This window comes from Anopheles coluzzii, chromosome 3 (genome assembly GCF_943734685.1).
Source record: "Anopheles coluzzii chromosome 3, AcolN3, whole genome shotgun sequence".
Classification (NCBI taxonomy): Eukaryota; Metazoa; Arthropoda; class Insecta; order Diptera; family Culicidae; genus Anopheles; species Anopheles coluzzii.
Window position 1 is genome coordinate 55,342,630 of NC_064671.1, and position 18,395 is coordinate 55,361,024.

At 43.2% G+C, this 18,395-nt stretch overlaps 4 protein-coding genes across 7 annotated transcripts; 1 reads left to right on the plus strand and 3 right to left on the minus strand.

Annotated features, from left to right (window-relative positions):
* Positions 1–36: 36 nt before the first annotated feature.
* LOC120957165 (WD repeat-containing protein 19) lies at positions 37–5,917 on the minus strand. 2 transcript variants are annotated; one of them, XM_040379220.2, is made up of 12 exons: positions 5,452–5,917; positions 5,218–5,375; positions 4,437–5,159; positions 3,879–4,359; positions 3,674–3,802; positions 3,021–3,597; positions 2,651–2,933; positions 1,337–2,580; positions 977–1,263; positions 836–912; positions 669–769; positions 37–353 (listed from the first exon to the last, which is right to left on the minus strand). In XM_040379220.2, exons 1-12 carry the CDS (start codon positions 5,464–5,466, stop codon positions 346–348), a joined length of 4,083 nt encoding a protein of 1,360 aa, XP_040235154.2. In that variant the 5' UTR covers positions 5,467–5,917; the 3' UTR covers positions 37–345. The 2 variants fall into 2 exon arrangements, with proteins under 2 accessions (XP_040235154.2, XP_040235153.2); XM_040379219.2 differs by having other exon boundaries at positions 37–769; positions 5,452–5,916.
* Positions 5,918–6,479: 562 nt separating this feature from the next.
* On the minus strand, positions 6,480–8,720 carry LOC120957166 (rab proteins geranylgeranyltransferase component A). Its single transcript, XM_040379222.2, has 3 exons — positions 8,508–8,720; positions 7,256–8,425; positions 6,480–7,183 (listed from the first exon to the last, which is right to left on the minus strand). The coding sequence occupies exons 1-3, from the start codon at positions 8,554–8,556 to the stop codon at positions 6,636–6,638; spliced, it is 1,767 nt and encodes a 588-aa protein (XP_040235156.2). The 5' UTR covers positions 8,557–8,720; the 3' UTR covers positions 6,480–6,635.
* A 1,134-nt stretch (positions 8,721–9,854) lies between these two features.
* LOC120957164 (valine--tRNA ligase) lies at positions 9,855–13,787 on the minus strand. 2 transcript variants are annotated; one of them, XM_040379218.2, is made up of 5 exons: positions 13,658–13,787; positions 13,399–13,591; positions 13,009–13,176; positions 10,984–12,927; positions 9,855–10,908 (listed from the first exon to the last, which is right to left on the minus strand). In XM_040379218.2, exons 2-5 carry the CDS (start codon positions 13,567–13,569, stop codon positions 10,054–10,056), a joined length of 3,138 nt encoding a protein of 1,045 aa, XP_040235152.2. In that variant the 5' UTR covers positions 13,570–13,591; positions 13,658–13,787; the 3' UTR covers positions 9,855–10,053. The 2 variants fall into 2 exon arrangements, with proteins under 2 accessions (XP_040235152.2, XP_040235151.2); XM_040379217.2 differs by having other exon boundaries at positions 10,984–12,930.
* A 1,551-nt stretch (positions 13,788–15,338) lies between these two features.
* LOC120957258 (pyruvate dehydrogenase E1 component subunit beta, mitochondrial) lies at positions 15,339–18,066 on the plus strand. 2 transcript variants are annotated; one of them, XR_007452554.1, is made up of 7 exons: positions 15,339–15,721; positions 16,048–16,209; positions 16,283–16,469; positions 16,593–16,937; positions 17,035–17,115; positions 17,201–17,428; positions 17,504–18,066. XR_007452554.1 is itself a non-coding variant. In XM_040379355.2 (6 exons), exons 1-6 carry the CDS (start codon positions 15,539–15,541, stop codon positions 17,302–17,304), a joined length of 1,062 nt encoding a protein of 353 aa, XP_040235289.2. In that variant the 5' UTR covers positions 15,339–15,538; the 3' UTR covers positions 17,305–18,066. The 2 variants fall into 2 exon arrangements, 1 of the variants encoding a protein (XP_040235289.2); XM_040379355.2 differs by having other exon boundaries at positions 17,201–18,066.
* The last annotated feature ends 329 nt before the right edge of the window (positions 18,067–18,395 follow it).

Genomic DNA, 18,395 nt, shown 5'->3' on the forward strand with positions numbered 1-18,395 from the left:
AATATTTCATGTTTCATAAATAAGATTATCCAATAATCAGTTGTAAAAACTGTGAAGTCATTTATTTCCCAACGAATGTGTAAAGTACAATAATTATTATTGTTTTTTTTATGTTTAAGAAAACAAAGAATGTGACCGTTGAAACAGTTTAACATAATAACGGCTATTAGTAGAGCCATTTTTTAAATAGTTGTCAAAACTAGAAAAATTGATTTAATTTTTAATTTGAACATTGCAGTTTATATTAGATTTTGCATTATACAGTTTTAAGCTTTCAAACTTGCTGACTACCCGGATAGCCCGGTTGCCTAAAATATGATGTTTTTTCGGCTGCCGCTGGCAAAGTTAGTTCACTGTGATGAATAAAAATTAAATTAAATGAATTATTTAGATTAGTAGACGTTTCTGAGCGTTTTTTGCAGTTAAACGATCATTAAAAAACTTCTTTATAATATGTATTACCGTTATCGTTACCGTTACCGTATTTAAAACGATGTTTCGTAGTTAGAGAAACATATATTCTCGTTTTCATGGTTTAGTTTTATACATATTATACATTTAAACTAGGTTGTGTACTTTTAAATATAAGAAATAAAAAACTTGGTACGAGAGCTACTAATATTAATTCAATTTTCAATCACAAACACATCATGTGAGATCTTAAGTACCAGCGTTAATGTAATGTTGAATGTCATCTATATCTACCAGTCTTCCAGCATCTATTTCTTCTCCACACATTGCACATTGATTATTGGTTGTTTCGAGTATCCTGTAAAAACGGAGACAAGAGCGAAATGAGCAATGGGCTGGATGTATAAGTAACAATAATAATTACTTTATAAATTCCACTTTCATTGCAGGGAAATCACACTCGGGGCATGCTGCTACTTCATCACGAACAATGTGCTGTCCCTAGAAAGTAAAATGTTTCCACTATTATTTCAATGAACTCATCTCACATTATGGAGGATAGTACCGTCGCAATACAAATTGGTAATGTTGTTTTGCACTGCCCGCAAACTATATGCATGTTGGGTAGCGGTGTTTCACAAACTGGACATGGGCTCGACTCTTGCTCGCCGTCATCCTCCATCTGTCCACGCGGAGCCTTTCTCACTATGGATTCAATTTTCTTGATGTATTTACTGTCGATATGGCTCCGATGTTCGGAGCGCATCAACATGACCGCGTACTCAAAGGCAGATTTTCGAAGCCCAGTTCTATGGCATTCTATGACGGTAGAGGTCAGAATAGGAACAACATCTGAAAAGATAAGGAAATGTTGGTTAAAATTGTGATACATACCTAGATCACCCATGACTCCGCGTATACGTACGTGAGGGAAATTGAGAGATGTTGTTTGCGACCTGCAGCAATAACTTTGCTGCCAGTAAATGGTTTCCCCGTTTCACATGAATTCTGACCAATGTGTATCGGTGGAGTAGACCGAGCGTCGTTTTCATATCCGTTGCAATGGCCAGATGGTTGCGTTTCAATTCTTGATACATAGAAAAGAGCAAGTCGTGGGCACTGCGATAGTTGCCGGCAATCTGCTCTTGATTGGCAATAATCATTGCTGCCTTTGCCGCCTCCTTGAACTGGCGTTTGGCCATATATAGCCGAAACAACAACTTTGGATCTTTCGGTACACCATCCGATTCTCCCAGCAGGTACTCAATTAGGACGTTGGACAATTTTTCGTCTCCTGCCGATGCAACGCAATCAATGGCTAGCGACAGGGCTGTATTTTCCTCATTTCCCACCGAAGCAGCTTTCAGTAGCAGTTTGAGTGCTTTGGAATATTCCTTCCCAAGGAAATAGTACTTGCCGGCTAATAGCGTGTACTTCTCAGTATCAAAATGTCCGCCCAATTGCAGAAAATCGCCCGGTTTCGCAGCAGCGCTCTGCTCTAGTACCTCTCCATAGTACACTATTTTGTTCTGCTTTTGGGCTATGCTGAATGCTTCCGTTATGCATCCGCACAGTATTAGAAACTGTATTGCAGATTCATAATCACCGTGTTGCTCAAAATATTTCGATAACATCTTGGAACCCTCTACCGATCGCGTCTCAAGCAAAATCTCCGAAGCCGAATGGGGATCGTCTAGGTGCTGTAGATATATTCGAACTACACCGTCCAGATCTCCGGCCAGCTGGTAACTATTGATTGCATCAGCGTAGTGGCCTTCAGCTTCTTTTGCTTTACCGTAAGCTGCATGTAATTTAAGGCTCACAACGTTGGGCAAGATATTGTCGACCTTTTTCCACTGTTTCAAGTTAATGAATATTTCCGCTGCCTTGTCCCAGTTTTCTCCCCTTTCCAGCATAGATGCTGCCTCAGCCATGTGCCCTGCTGCGACCATTGCTTCACCACAATCGTTGTACAGTTGTTTGTCGTTTAGCTCCAGTGCCAGCTGAAGTCCGCGTCGCACATCGCCACATTTGATGCTCGTTCGAGCAATGCCGGCCTTGCAGAGCTTCACGTGCTGCTCGTATTGCTGCTGTTTCGATTCCGGCGATCCTGTCTCAGTATGCTTAAGGCCACGCTCAAAGTTCATTAACGCTTCTGCGTGATTTCCTCTGTGAACAAAAACATTTTCGTCTTTACAATTGACACGAAAGTAAGCAAAACAATTTCCACAATGCTTACGTAAATTCTAATTGTGCTCCATATTCTCGCGCCAGAAAGGGTAGCTGTTCTGGAGCAAGCGTACTGGCCAATGCCATGGCTTGTTCCCATTGGAGTAGATCCCGGCACAACTCGAGCGCCTCGGACGGGTTGCCACTTTTAGCGAACAGTGTTTTAGCCTCCTCGATTTCGTTCCGAAGTACAGCACAAAAACCGGCCAGCGTGTTAAGGTCTTCGATTTGGCTGAGGTCCTCTAGCGCATACACCATTGCAACGTCCCCAATGTTGCGAAAAACTTTCATTGCTGTATAGGTTTGATGAACAAAAAAATATGCAGTAAACACTCACTCACTTGCTTCACAACAACCGGTTTTGTCGATTTCTTACTTACCAAATGATATGTTTAAATCTGCGATTGCAGCCATTCCTAGCTCCCTCCATTCGTCAATATCATTCATCAGTTTACATAATTCCCAGGCATCCGGGTACTTGCGCATGAGTTTCGTCGTACGTAGCTGCTCCTTCACATCCCGGCCCGGCTTGTTGGCGTGCGTGTCCAGTACGATCGAAGTTAGCTTTCCTCCGCTACCATGCAGGCACAGATCTCCATCGTAAAGCATGAGCGGTGTCTGTTCACTGATCAAACTTGTCGTACCGACCTTTTCAACCATCTTCCCTTTAACAGACACTCGCACAAATGCATACGTGGTGCATGTGTTTCGATCGTTGGCCACAAAAATGTGTGGCTGAGAATAGTCCCATAGTACACCGGGGCAATGTTTGGGGAAATCTGGTATTCTCAACGTTTCGTCACATGCTGCAATAAAAAGATAACCCTGACTGTGGTCGTCGATAAATACCAGCCGAGTGGCGTCAACGTCCGGATAAATTGCACGAATGCCAGCTTGATGGCGAAACTGCAACACTGTGGACCAGTTTTCAAGCGAAAAGTAAATAATATTTCCAAGCTGAAATTACAATAACAGCACAAGGTTTATGACGAGCATTTGCATAATTAATAGCCGTCGACATAATTTCACTTACGTCTGTAGCAAAGCATAGAAAATCATTCGTTAGCCCAAGGCACGTGATAACCGACTCTGCTATACCGCGTATTTCGTCGGGAAATATTTTTGGTTCTCGATTCTGCGATGTTTCGGTGGAAGATTCGATCTAAATGTAATGTTTAAAGTCTAATTATTAACTTCTAATTATTACTAGTTTTTTACCGCGCCCTTCCAAATCTTACCGTATGCAACATAATCTGTCCACCACAAAGAACAGCACAATATTCTGAGCTAAGAGCGACCTGTTTGATCTCCGACATGTACTCTCGATCACCAAGTAGTAGCGGAGTGTCAGTCATCGACCGGCCTAGATCGTAGAACCAAACGTGGTTGTTCATACCGCATGCCATGTGGTATGGACCGATCGTCAGGAAAGATGGTTCAATTTCCAGCGTTATGAGCACCGGTGGCGATTTCTGACGATCGGGCGTGTAGTGATAAATTGCAATCTCCGCCAAACTCGACAAAAGCGCTATCCGTGGTGGAGCAACGGCGTACAGGGAATGTAGCTTCGTTACAAACACGCATATTGCTCCTTGTGACGTAGTAACACCAAGCAACTGCCCGTCAGCGCTCCATTCGACGTGCTTTAGCGCTGCTTGGTCCGGTAAACTGAGAATCTTGACAGTTTCTTGTAGATTAGTCATGGAATGGATTTTTACACTACAAGTGGAAACCAAATGGATAGATTCTGGCGGTTAGATTCATACAATTCGGGCATACTAATAACGCTTGCTTACTTGTTATCGCCGCAAGAAGCAATTAGCTCCAGCTCCTTGCATACTGCAATACTGTTGAGCGAATCGCGATGGTTTTTTACCTGCCATAGCTCCTGTCCTACCTCACGCGGGTGAGTCGAAATAGCTACAACATGACCAAGGCTAAATCCCAACAATATATACCCATCGGCAAACCATTTATGCTGCAGTAACGATCCGTAGCGCTGCTGAAACCCAAGCTCCGTAGGTGAGTCCGGCTCGGGCAAGTGGTAGAGAAAGAGTGTCCGTTTCCCCAGTATCATACTGATCGTATTTTCTCCCGGAACACGTTCGTCCGTTTTCATTTCGGCAAAGTACATATCGCTCGGACAATCTCGCAGCTGGATCGACCGCAACGTGTCGCCCTCTTCGTTGCTGAGCGTAAGGTACTTGTCCTCACTGCCCAGAGCTAAAATATTCTCCGTCGACCATGCACCGCAGGTGATGCGTTTTGTGTGCTTGCCAAGTATCGGTATGCGTTTCGTGGAGATGTGATTGTAAATCGACAGGTTGCCGCGAGCCGTACCTACTGCAAGAATGGCTATCTTTTTGGACCATATTATACAGCTTGGTAGATCGCGAAGTCCTATGTCTACCGTTTGTTTTTTCTGCGAATTCGAATCCCATATAATAAGCTGGTGCGAACTGGCCGTTATCATCGCTAGAACGTCACCATCCCGATCCCAGGCAAATCCAGCACATAGCCTAGAAAGTATAAGGAGGTTAGAATATTGGTTTCAAGTGAACCCACAACGCAGCATACCCTTGCAGTACAATCCGTTCCTGTAGTTGCCCCTGGCGGTTGTATATAGCCACCGTGCCATCGCTACCGGTGCTAGCCAACAGTTGTGCCGAGGCGCCAGTTTGCCACAAGAAGTATACATCGCCTTGACCGTGCGGCTCCTCATGACGATAAAGAACCTATACCAAGCGTATAATGAACCCCGCTACGTTAATTGCCTGTCTAAAATTACCGGATATGCTGTGCACCAATTACCTTTTCGCTGCTCATTTTTATCTTTACGCTTAGTTGGAGATGATTCTAACACGGCTCTTTTTTGGTTCAACTATTTCGCAATATTAATCATATTTCTTTAAATTTAGTTGTTTAGCCGATACCGAACGAAAAAAGGTTGCGTATCCAGTCAGACTGAAAATATTCTGTTTACTTCGAACCATGAACATTGGGTTGCTATGGTAGCGATGTTCTGCTTGCCGAGCTGGACCGCCGATTGATTGATGAACTGAATGTACTTCTTGAAAAACGGCTCATTTGTCCGCTTAACTACTCACTGTAAACTTTTCAAATAATTATAATTACGTACAACACATAACTTTAATTCTCTATATCGTTTAGAAACACTTTCAAGTTGTTTATTGAATGAGCCGCTTTGTTTGAACGCCACCAAACAGGTGCAAGCCGAACACAAACAACAGGTAAACAGGTACAATCATCCGATTAACTTGACAGGTATCGCATCTGACATTTGGAAATTCAAAATTTCAAACTCGGATTAGGAAACTATTTGTTCGTTTTTATTTTCTGTCTTCTGCATCTGCTTGTAGAGGGAATAATGCGAATTAATAAATAAAACCAATCCGTCGAACCCATTGTAAAAGACCCTTCTTTGCCTTTATGGTGATTATTTTGACACTGGGCTAGGTGAAACCCGTTTGTTTTCTGTTTTAAGTTCCTTCTTCTAAACTCAAAGCAACTCAAATAGTTCTTCTCACAAATACATTCTTTGTATATGATCTGTCTATGATTTGGTGAAAGCAATTCCTAAATACATTCGAGAAAAAATGTATTACCAGACCATTCTTCCCTTCTCTAGCTCACACCTTCTAGTTACCTACCATATATTTCGTCTGTCCATTTGGAAAGCAGAAAAGCCAGCCATTGGATAGTGAGCTACAACTCAAAGCAATTGCCATCGCTGCAGAAGATATGTAGGTAGCAAAATGTACCATAAATAAATATTCTGCAGCACTAGTATCTATGTATTATAGAAACACGTTGTCAAATATTGCACAAGCTCAAATGCTCACTTTATTTAGAATATCGGCGATGCTGCGACGAAGCGATAGGATTTTTATATCTCCCACTTTATGTTAATAATGTTAAACAATGTGTATAGTTGGCAGTATATTTTTTTATCTCCCGACTATGGTCTTTTGCCATTACTTTTGCTCAGTGCACTCTTCCGCTTTATCGACGGCATCTTCCTTCGCTTCCTGCGCGTCGGTAGATTCAGATTCTAATTCACGACATTCACTCGCATTGTCAACCGGTTCGTTGCTGTCTTGGAGAGAGTCTCCCTGGTCCGGTACCGGCTCTTCCTCGCCGATGATAATCTCCTCTGGGTCTGGTGCTCTCGGCAGAAACTCCTCGTCGGGATAAATTTCGTGGAAAACTGTTTTAGCTTGCTCTATGCTTTGATCATAGTCTAGCTCGTGATATGGACCGCATACGAGGCGTACTCCCACAGGAAGCGAGAAATTTGCATTTTCAGCGCATGCAAGGCAGCTGGGAATGTTAAAGTATGCTTCATAAAGTATGGTTGAAGAAGTATTTTCACGATTAACGCTTTCCGACTCAGTGTCACTGGCATTTTCATTTGTGATTTCCGGTGCGGGCAGGTAATCCTTGCTGAGAATTTGTGCTACGTAGGGTTTCAGATCTTCTTCCGGGTTTTCCGTCACAGCTAATGTGGTCACGTGTATAAGATCTGTAAAAAAGTAATACAATAAAAAGCCATTCTATAATGTTGATTTAAGTTAACAGTTTTTATAATGCTCACAAATTGCTTTGGGACAGGTTCCACTGGGATGGGACATCTGGAGTATGGTAGCACCTTCCTGATGATTGTTTGCGGGAGGAAGCTTCATGATTGCCACCCCACCCCCTCCCGGGTTTTGCGACGCACCACCCAAAGGCACATTGGTAAGGATGACGGCACGTGCCAAATTCCCACACAATTTCTGAGCTGCGCCTTCCGCCGGTGTACTTTTACTGAATACCGCACGCGACATATACCCTTGCCCTACGACCAAACCCTTCGATGTAATGTTTTGTTTTCCACATTTAACTGAATCGTATTTGAGGCCTTCGTTGCACTGCTCAAAGTGTATGCCTTCCACAGCCTTATTCAAGCAATAGATTCCACCGAAAACGGCACACAGCCGGCAGAAGCACTGCGGTATCTCTCCGCACCCGTACACCGGGAAAAGGAACGGACTATTTCCATAGTGACCGAGACTCATGAGGAATTTTTTCACAGCCGCTATACCTTCCCGGCATGGCGTACGAGCATTTCCCATCGCTATTGCACACAGCACGTAGTGGGTTAGGTTCGGTGTTAACTTGTGGCTTTGCAAGTGTTCCAGAAACGTTTTCCCGTCCAGTTCCTCCTTCGCTTCTGAATCCTCCTCGTACGTGACACAGCTCTGTAGGAATTTCATAAGGAGCCGTTTTTCAACCACATTCACCTCCTTATTGGTAAACACATCCGATCGTGAGCACGGCACCGTCGTAATGCGTCCATCCCAAACGGTGGCGACTCGGTCTAACGCACGAAATTCGGCGTAGCGGCAAATGTTGGACGATATCAAAAGTTCCACCATTGAACCACGCGCATAAAGTAGCTTTGGAACTAAGTCAATGTTAAACTTGCGAAACTCTTGCTCAATTTTTTCCCGGTTCCAACCATCTACATCGCCCTTTTCGGTGAAATTGTACCATTGCTCTTGGACGTTTCGTACCAATGTTGGTTGTGCTTGCAGTGGGAGAAAATTATTATTGATCGCCTCTACCGCGGTGGAAATTTGAGTTGCGCTCGAGTTAAGATACTTTCGAAATGCTTCCAAATTGAAAGAGGCCCAGTAGCCACCGTAATAGTCATTCGTATCTAAATGCAAAACCGTTTTCCCAATGCGACTGGCTGCAGCCGCTATGATCGATTCCGTGAGGCCTATATGGAAAGAAAGGAGTCACACACGCAAAGTTAATTTGTTATCACAAACGCACTACGACTTGTTAGAGCGATGACTCACCCGTTCCGATTACAATTAAATCAAACTCTGTCGGTAAATCTTCTTCCATGGCTTTTGTTGCACAGCTCACAAGTAAACTAAATTGGTACACCGCAAATCGGCTTATTCCACAATAAATACGGAGAATAGATGTAAATATATTTTGTGCAGTATTTTTCCTCAGTACCGAAGGACAATAGATATGGAAATGCTATTTGATGTCAACAAAAAGAATCATTCATCAGGTTAGACCATTAGTGACGAGGGTTGCTTTTGCCAATAAACGTCATTCTGTGTATATTTAAACTGTAGAAATATTGGAGCTGTAGTGTATTACCTAAAAAATGTGGGTAAATTGTTATTAAGAAATATTTTATCAAATTATGACATTTTTCTCTCTCAAAGACACAGTAAGGCGGCGCTCTGGGACCAATCGAACGAGACAAACAAACACGACTCTGTTCGATAGGTGCTCTGTCAGCTGTTCGATGTCTTATAGACCTGTCATGATGCACTGCAATACGCCTATCTTATCATCTCGAAAATGAAGCATTTTCATAGTTTAAATGAACATCCATCTGCAGGGGGAAGATTTAACAAATAATATACTAGTTATTCATATCAAAAATAACATAAAAATCATTCAAATTTATTATTGAAAAATGTAAACAAACGTCCATGCCAAAACACATACAGTGCATACACATGCATTGTGTACACGTAATAGTTTTATACGTTTCAAACCTGTATATTTGATGTTATAATTGATTGTGAAGCATTGCAAATATTATTGATAGCTATTCTAAATATTGTGTACGCAATTTCAAGAAGAAAAAGAGACAAACTACGTAAAAAAACTTGAAAATGTCCCGCATTGAATTCTATCTACTGTAGCTGTGAAGCGTTTGACAGCCAAGGTACTCACAGCACAGGTGGGTATCGAACATCACAGACAGAATCAACTGACATGTTCGATTCGAGGTTTGTCTTGTTTGTTTGTTTGTGTCTGACAGTGCACCTCCATATGATTATATGGGTTTGTTCGTGTCTTATGTCGTGTTCGATTGCTGCTAGAGCGCCGCCTAACAATTGGCTAAGGCATAGTGTTTCATATCCATGAAATGAAACTAAAATGTCAGCACTGTTGTCACTTTCACAAGACGTCCGACATTCGACAAATTTCACGAAAGATTGAACGAAAGGTTAGCTTGCAGTGTTTATCTTGGCAAAATTGTCCTGGTTTCGTTGTACGGTTTTTGTTTTGAATTTTATTCCTTACCCCTTTTTAAAATAATCCCAATTCCAATAGGTACCCACTTCCAGTTCTTTAATACGTTTTACATAGCAAAAAATAAAATTAACACATAATTTTGATAGTTACGAAAACAATCTTCATCAAACTAATGATATTAGCGTTTATTGCCAGCGAGAAGTATAACATTCAGGTGATAAATCATCCTTTTATGTAACGATTGATTATGAAGGGTAAACCGACTCCTTAATAATGTGCGCGATGCAATGAGGTTGATTGTGAAAATAACGGCAGCACGTGCCAAATGCGCTTGGATTACATCAGTTTGAGTGTATCGATTGCTGAAGACAAACGTTCGATTTCTACCTTTGATTGGTCTAGCTTTTCGACGTTAGCTTTCCGCACATCTTCCGGCACTTTGTTCGCGTAGTTCGGGACAGCCATTGCTTGCTGCAACTTTGCAATCGTCTGTTGCAGGGCTTCCTGCTTCTTCGTCATCTTTTCGATCTCCTTGTCAACCTCGATCAGGCCTTTCAGCATAAGGTGCACCACACACTGACCGGAAATGGTCAGAATCGCGCAGCCTGCCGGAGGCACAGTGCCAAAGTGCACTTGCGAGAATGCCATCGTTTCCAGCTCGAGAGTGAACCGTTCCAGTGCGCTGCGTACTCCTTCATCGCTACAGATGAAGTATGCGTCGGTTTTGGTCTTGTTAGGAATATTGTAGTCGCTGCGTGCCGAACGTATGTCCCGAGCCGTTTTCTGCACGAATTCGAATCCTTTTTCGATCGATTCATCCTTCCAAGGGCTGTCGGTCTGCTCCGGATAGGATGCAACACAAATACTAGCAACCGTGGCAAAATCGCCCCTGGGCAGTCGTTGGTACAATTCCTCCGTAATAAAGGGCATGAAGGGTGAAAGCAATTTCAGACCCAAATTGAGACACGTGTACAGCGTGCGACGGGCGGATGCTTTCGCTGATTCATCATTCGTTTGGAAAACGGATTTCAAACACTCCAGGTAAACGTCGCATAAATCGTAAAGCCAGAAGTTGTAGCAAGCGTTTGTAGCCAGGGCAAACTCGTACTTTTCGAAACCCCGGTTTGCAGTTTCAATACACCCGGCAAGGCGTGATAGAATCCACCGGTCGAGGTTGCTTTCCAAACCATCCTGCAATTGTGAGAGAAACGTATGAAACGATTAAACCCAGCATTAACGTACCCAACAACGCCTATGTAGACCTACCAGTGATGTGATGATGTCGTACTTCTCCGCTCCGGGGAAGTACATCAAGGCAAATTTCGTCGCGTTCCACAGCTTGTTGCAGAAGAAACGGTAGCCCTGTACGCGCTGAATATCCAGATTGATGTCTCTCGCTTGAGTCATATACGCACAAAGCGCAAATCGAAGAGCGTCAGTGCCACACTCCGGTATACCGTTCGGATAGTCCTGTTTCTGTCCCGCCTTTGCTTTTTCGATCTCTCTCGGGTCCAGATTCGAGTCGTACAGTTGCTTATGCAATCCCTCGAGCGAGATACCCGTTATAACGTCCATCGGATCGATTACGTTACCGAGCGATTTGGACATCTTGCGTCCGTGAGCGTCGCGTACCATTGGGTGCAAGAATACCTCCTTGAACGGTAGCTTGCCAAGCAACGTTTGGCCAAAGAACACCATCCGGGCAACCCAGAAGAACAGAATATCATGACCAGTCTCCAACAGTGTCGTAGGATAGAACAGCTTCAGATCGTCCGTATTGTCCGGCCAGCCGAACACGGAAAACGGGAACAAACCCGAACTGAACCATGTATCAAGCACATCTTCATCCTGCTTCATGCTAATCAGCGCTTTATCCACCTTCAACGTGCTAGCTGCCTTCGAGAGTGCTTCTGCCTCAGTACGGCCAACAAACCACAGGTTTTCGTCGCTCAAATTTTTCGGTGCTTTTGCCGGATCCTTGAAAACCACTTGATAGGCCGGAATACGATGACCCCACCATAGCTGGCGAGAAACGCACCAGTCGCGGATTTCATCCATCCAGTGATACCAGATTTTCTTGTGCACATCCGGTGTTATTGCAAGCGCACCCGTGCGCACTGCTTCCGTCGCATTGGCAGCCATCTCGCTGCACTTAACGTACCATTGCGGTTTAATAAGCGGTTCCACAATGTCCTTCGATCGAGAGCAGACGGGTACCACCATCGGGTTATCTTTCGTGTCACGGTACAGACCTTTCTCTTGCAGAGCGACCAGAATGGCTTTGCGCGCATCAAACCGCTTCATGCCAGTGAAGCTTCCATAGTCACCCACAATAATTCCATCATCGGAGAAAATGGTTATAAACGGTAGATTGTGCCGTTTGCCAACGTCGTAATCATTCGGGTCGTGTGCGGGGGTTATCTTCACCGCTCCTGTTCCGAACGCCATTTCCACAAACTCGTCACATACGATGGGAAGCTTGCGATCGCAGAACGGATGCTGAACGAATTTACCATGCAGATGTTGGTACCGAGTGTCCTTGGGGTGCACGGCCACGGCCGTATCGCCGAGCATGGTTTCAACGCGCGTCGTTGCAACTACTATCTCATCGCTTTCGCTCCCAATCACTTTGTATGCGAAAGATACAAGCACACCAAACTCGACCTTGTCCGCGTACCCGGGAATGCTCAGCTGCGTACGTCCGCTCACTTCTACCTTGTCTACCTCGATATCCGAGATAGCGGAGCGTAACGTGCATGACCAGTTCACCAACCGGCTGCTTCGATAAATCATGCCCATCTCGTGCATCCGCACAAACGCCTCCGTGACGGCTTTGCACAGCTTTGGGTCCATTGTAAAGCAAGCGCGATCCCAATCGAACGACGAGCCCAGCTTCTTCAGCTGATGGTAGATGCGATCTCCCTTCTCGTTGCGCCATTGCCAAATTTTGTCGATAAACTTTTCACGTCCCAAATCATGTCGCGTTTGTTTGTGCTCTCTCCAGAGCTTTTTCTCTACCACGACTTGCGTTGCAATTCCGGCATGGTCGCATCCCGGGACCCACAGAGTCGTGCGGCCCTTCATCCGATGCCACCGAGTAATAGCATCTTCGATGGCATTGGTCAACGCATGACCAAGATGCAACGAGCCAGTAACGTTTGGTGGCGGTATAACCATCACAAACTGTCCCTTCGGGTTGTTTAGCTTGCGCTGCTTGGATAGTAGACGGGAAAAAGCCCAATGAATAAAAACGAATATAGCAGGAATTGAACACAGTTATATGACACTTACTCCATACTCAGGCTTGAAAAAGCCCTCCTTTTCCCACCAGCTGTACCATGCTGCTTCCACATATTGCGGACTGTAGGCGTCGGGGAATGGACCGGATAGATCTTTCTTCTCTCCCTCCTTGGTTGAACCAGAGTATACTGCAACAACCTTAGTTTCTTTTACTTTTTTCTAAAACAAAAAAATGATTTTAACATTGAATATTAGTTACTTGAGAGACTAATAGCAGAAGCATTGATATACTGTGCAGAAAATAGATATACAGAACTGTCCACGCTGTGGCCTTTCACTTTTGGGCTTTTGGACTTTCTAATTGACAGCATTGCAACGTACGTACGTGGGTTATGTTAATAGTACCATTAGCATGATGCAATTTTCTGAAATGTAACGAACCTCAGTTTTTGGCTTTTCGGCTGCTTGCTGCTCTTGCTGTTGCTTTTTATTCAGCTTTTCCTGCAGTTTTGCCAGCTTGGCTGCCTTTTCTGCTTCTTTTTTCAACTGCTTTTCGGTTTTCACCGGGGCAGCAGCAGCCCCGTTGTCCTGACCGCCAGCCGGATTCGTCATAGTATTGCTGTAATAAGAATTTCTACACCTCGTATGAATAAATTATATAAACGACAATGAACTAATGTACTTCTTTTTAACTGCATACCTTTCAAAATTAAGACAAAAAACAAATATTTGCTGGAATTAAAAAAGGTTTTTCGTTGATTGCAAAACAACTGACGTAGAATGGTAAAGGTAAGCAACCACGCGAGCGTGTATTTGACAGTGGTGTGTTGTCAATAACATCCCATGCAGTGTGGCCAGATTATTTTGGCGGAATTCGGTAGGAGCACCAACATTTTTTCTGTAGTTTTCGGTAGGTTTAAACTCGAAACTCCAGGGGGGGGAGTGCTAATGCGTAAAATGAAAGTACAGGCGCCATTTTGCTGTGAAAATTTTGTGAAGTACTGAAAAAAATATTTTTCACATTTTGTAATTACAGTAGAACGTCGATTATCCGGGGACGGATTAACCGGCGGGCGGCTTAACCGTGCGCATAAATCTGACAGCTATTCATACGTACGGCGAAAGTTTGCAGCGATAGTCAATTCGGTAACCAGTTTCTTGTGCAGCTCTGTAGTGTCTAGGGGTATTTTCGAAATTCATTTTTGTTCATGAACAGTTGTTAAACCTACAGTTATTGATTAAAATAATATTCTACTAACGATTAATCGATTGATTCTAGGTGAATTAATAATAAAACTAGTGAATTTGATATGTTTTATATGCGTTTGACATTTCTTGGACCATTATCCGTGCAAATCGATTAACCGGCAACCCTCCGGTCCCGAGCTGCCCGGATAATCGACGCTCTACTGTATTTTCAAGAAAATCCTGTCAACTTTGAAAAACTATAACTAAAAAACGGTAGCGAGTTGAACCAATCTATGAACAGTTATAAAAACTGCATTAGATTTTTTAATTTTCATCAGAATATTGCACCAATATTGGATTACGCATTCAAAAGTTATAAGCTTCCAAAGTTGCTGGCTACCCGGGTAGCCCAGTTGCCTGGAATAGGGGTATTGAAAAATTTAATTTTAAAAAACAGGTTAATTATACTAAAAAATTCTACGAAAAATTCCAGTAAAAGATGGCTGTGGATTACACACATATTCCAAATTTCAAGTCAATCAGATTCCTAGAATCAGAGAAATGAGCAATCAAAATCGATTTTGTTACCCGGGTAGCCGGTTGCCTGGAATAGGGTTAAAGCCGCTGCAGTGCTCCATCGGATACAATTTTATCGTACGTGCTGTCATTTGATGTTTGCTGGATTATTTAGACTGATTTGATTGTTTTGCTGAGTTTTATAGTTCAATAATTAAAAAAATTGAGACTAACCAAGTTGTGTATGTTAAGAGGGTGTACGAAAATCCGATGGAATCATAGCTGAACCTAATTCCCCAAATTTTCATTTATCATCCAATTCAGATCAGATAGCAGATGTTATTTGAGCAAAAACGTTGATACAAAATAACACCCTTACAACGCGCGTGTGTGCATATTTACATTGCAGCCATGGTCAGCTTAAAATGAATCAAATGCTTAAACTGAAATTCCCAATCAATCATGCCGGTATAGTTAATACAGTTGGCATGGAGTTTTCACAATCTGAGTTCTAAATTGCTAAAATTCGTATTGTCGCATTGTCGTGACCGTGTGGAAATGGTTTTATCTATAGCATTTGCATTTGCATTTGCTAGGGCGCAGCCTCATAGGTAGGAAGTATCTATAACCACCTTGGGCATGTCTGTCAAATGTGACGTCGATTGTGAAGTGTTTCGGTATGGTTGTGTTTGTGTTGAAAAATTGCAGACTGTGTGCAGTGTGTACGGTATTTCATAAGTCAAAAGCCGAATCGCGTAGTAAAACCGCTACGAACGACTGTTCCTTTCCGGTAATCGGGTACCTCTGTACAACTTCCATCCTCGATCAAGGGCGCAGTGGATAGCTGCGTTGTTTGAACTGTAACTTCGACATTGCTATGATGCTCGCTTCCGCCGTACGTAATTTGTCCCGTCGGTCATTCTCGACCTCCAAAGCGGTTTCGGCCCAGCAGTTGACCGTCCGCGATGCCCTTAACGCAGCGCTCGACGAGGAAATGGAGAGGGACGAGAAAGTGTTCCTGCTCGGTGAAGAAGTTGCCCAGTATGATGGTGCGTACAAGGTAAGAAATTGGACGTGGAGCACAACTAGTCGCTGGTCTCCCTAAGATAAAGATGGTCTCTGATTACGTAAACATCTCTAGTGACAATCCGACGTGTAGTGGTAATAAAAAAAGAATAACACAACTTGAGGGCAAAGAGGGGTCATGATGTTCACGAGCAAAAAATCAAAATAATACATGAACATAAGCAAAGGTTATCTAATCCATCAAGAGCAAGTCAATGCACAAAGCTTTCTTTTCACTTTGCCGTGCATCGGGTGCAAGGGGGTTACTATGAATGTCACGGATTCTGATGCTGGTGTTTGTTTACATTCTGATCTTGGCAGGTTTCTCGAGGACTATGGAAGAAGTACGGCGATAAGCGAGTAATCGATACTCCGATTACGGAAATGGGATTTGCCGGTATTGCCGTTGGCGCAGCAATGGCCGGACTACGCCCGGTCTGCGAATTCATGACATTCAACTTTTCGATGCAGGCCATCGATCATGTACGGACGCAACTATTAGCACAACACGATGGCAAACGAGAATCTAATTAGGTGACTGTTCTCTCTTTTGCAGGTTATAAACTCGGCAGCCAAAACATTCTACATGTCTGCTGGTACGGTTAACGTGCCGATTGTGTTCCGCGGTCCTAATGGAGCAGCGGCAGGTGTAGCGGCTCAGCATTCGCAATGTTTTGGTGCCTGGTATTCGCACTGTCCGGGCCTGAAAGTTGTATCGCCCTATGATAGCGAAGATGCGAAAGGTGTGTTATTTAGATAGATGATTTGGTTTCCCAGTTTAGCGACATGTACTTGTTTCATAGTTCATTCGAAGGATGTGTTTTCATAACTTTTCCCACTATTTCGTACTGTTTTCTTGCCTACAGGTTTGTTGAAGGCTGCCATTCGCGACCCAGATCCGGTTGTTGTACTGGAAAACGAAATGGTGTACGGTGTGAGCTATCCTGTTTCGGATCAAGTTTTGGACAAGAACTTTGTGCTGCCGATTGGCAAGGCCAAGATAATGCGCCCTGGCAAGCACATCACCCTTGTGGCTCACTCAAAGTCCGTCGAAACCGCCATGCTGGCAGCCAACGAACTAGCGGGCAAAGGTATTGAAGCAGAAGTCATTAACCTACGATCACTGCGTCCATTGGACTCGGAAACTATTTTCAAGTCCGTACAAAAGACTCACCATCTCGTAACGGTAGAGCAAGGATGGCCCCAGGGTGGTAAGTATTATTGGTTTTAATATCATTGCTTTCATTTTATTGAATCATTATTTCCCCTTTAACACATTTACTATATTCGTTTTTCTTCCTTTGTCAGGCATTGGTTCAGAAATTTGTGCACGTATCATGGAGCACGAGACATTCTTCCACCTGGACGCTCCGATATGGCGTGTAACTGGTAAGTAACATACGTAAATTATAACGACTATACTGACCTCCCTAGAAATCTTGCTGAAATATTGGTTTTTCTTATTTATCTCCAGGCGCCGACGTCCCTATGCCTTACGCTAAGACTCTTGAAGCTGCTGCTCTTCCACAAGTACCTGATGTTGTCACTGCCGTTAATAAGGTGCTAGGTGTGAAGTAAATCTCAATCCTATCCATTCAATAACGTGTTCTTCGCGGCTTTGAAAAAAAGATAAAAGAAAAGAAGTTAAAGATGATTTCGATGATACGATGCATATTAAAGTTCGATTGGCAACGATATTCAGGTGATTAGTTTTGGCTTAATTCTGTTGTTTTTAAAGCATTGCAGTTTTTTTTCGTTTGGAATTTGAATCTTTAAGATGTTGCAGAATGTCTACATTGCTCGCGCCGTAAATAGCAAACTGTGTATTTCATATGAGTCTTTTGAAGACTTAGGATAAGATATGTGAGAGACCGAAAAAAGACCTTGCTGAAACTATAATTTATTATAATTTGATAGAGATTTTAATTTTCCTACACATCACAATATGCCAAGGGCATTTCACAGTCGATGCAGCCATGTACGAGACGTGTAGTCTTTACAAAAAGAAATACTAGTATGCTTCATTGCATTGGGAATCTTTTTTTTATGCCTAGAAACTCACTCATAAGCCAGCTAGCTATATGCCGCCCAAGAATATAACGATCCATTATTCCATCAAAAGAAATAAGGTAGCAGCGGACAACAAATTGTAAATAAACTAGCTACGTTACACTATCGAGCTGTTGAATGAACCCAAGAATTCATCTAAATTACGAACAAACAACACAACGCAGTACAACGGAAATGAAAAATCTCATCAACTGTTTCACTCGGTACGATGAATGCAATAGAAGCTGGGACTAATAAATCTAGTTGAAAGATACTATGCTCAGGACTATATTTGTGTCATTTTGTATATTTTTACTTTTTTTTATTTAATCACAGCTTGCATCCTTACTTGTCTGGAGCTACGATCGCTTTGCGGTCTTGGCTTGCCAATTAGTTCTCCCAGTCTTAATAGGGGACATCTCCATGCCTCCTTGCCACCTCAATTTGGGCCTATCACGTCCCCTTCGTCCTTATGGACGGCCGAAAAGAACTTTGCGTGCTGGATCGTAGAGTTCCTTGCGTATAGCATGGCTAGCTCACCGGATCCTGACAAGCTTGATATGCTGCACGACAGTAAGATCACCGTACCGCTCGTATAGCACATCGTTTTATCGGCAATT

Excerpts from the sequence above, each read along its gene's own strand:
- LOC120957165 (XM_040379220.2), bottom strand. Across the intron at positions 3,803-3,878 it reads GACAGATTATGTTGCATACG|ATCGAATCTTCCACCGAAAC; the intron begins GTAAGATTTGGA and ends CATTACATTTAG. Across the intron at positions 3,598-3,673 it reads TTCTATGCTTTGCTACAGAC|CTTGGAAATATTATTTACTT; the intron begins GTAAGTGAAATT and ends TTGTAATTTCAG.
- LOC120957166 (XM_040379222.2), bottom strand. The coding sequence starts at position 8,556 with ATGGAAGAAGATTTACCGACAGAGTTTGATTTAATTGTAATCGGAACG. Across the intron at positions 8,426-8,507 it reads TTTAATTGTAATCGGAACGG|GCCTCACGGAATCGATCATA; the intron begins GTGAGTCATCGC and ends CTTTCCATATAG. Across the intron at positions 7,184-7,255 it reads AACCTGTCCCAAAGCAATTT|ATCTTATACACGTGACCACA; the intron begins GTGAGCATTATA and ends ACTTTTTTACAG.
- LOC120957164 (XM_040379217.2), bottom strand. The coding sequence starts at position 13,569 with ATGACGAATCCGGCTGGCGGTCAGGACAACGGGGCTGCTGCTGCCCCG. Across the intron at positions 13,177-13,398 it reads CCGAAAAGCCAAAAACTGAG|AAAAAAGTAAAAGAAACTAA; the intron begins GTTCGTTACATT and ends TTTTTGTTTTAG. Across the intron at positions 12,931-13,008 it reads TTTTCAAGCCTGAGTATGGA|CAGCGCAAGCTAAACAACCC; the intron begins GTAAGTGTCATA and ends CTACTATCCAAG.
- LOC120957258 (XM_040379355.2), top strand. The coding sequence starts at position 15,539 with ATGATGCTCGCTTCCGCCGTACGTAATTTGTCCCGTCGGTCATTCTCG. Across the intron at positions 16,470-16,592 it reads TGATAGCGAAGATGCGAAAG|GTTTGTTGAAGGCTGCCATT; the intron begins GTGTGTTATTTA and ends TCTTGCCTACAG. Across the intron at positions 16,938-17,034 it reads GCAAGGATGGCCCCAGGGTG|GCATTGGTTCAGAAATTTGT; the intron begins GTAAGTATTATT and ends TTCCTTTGTCAG.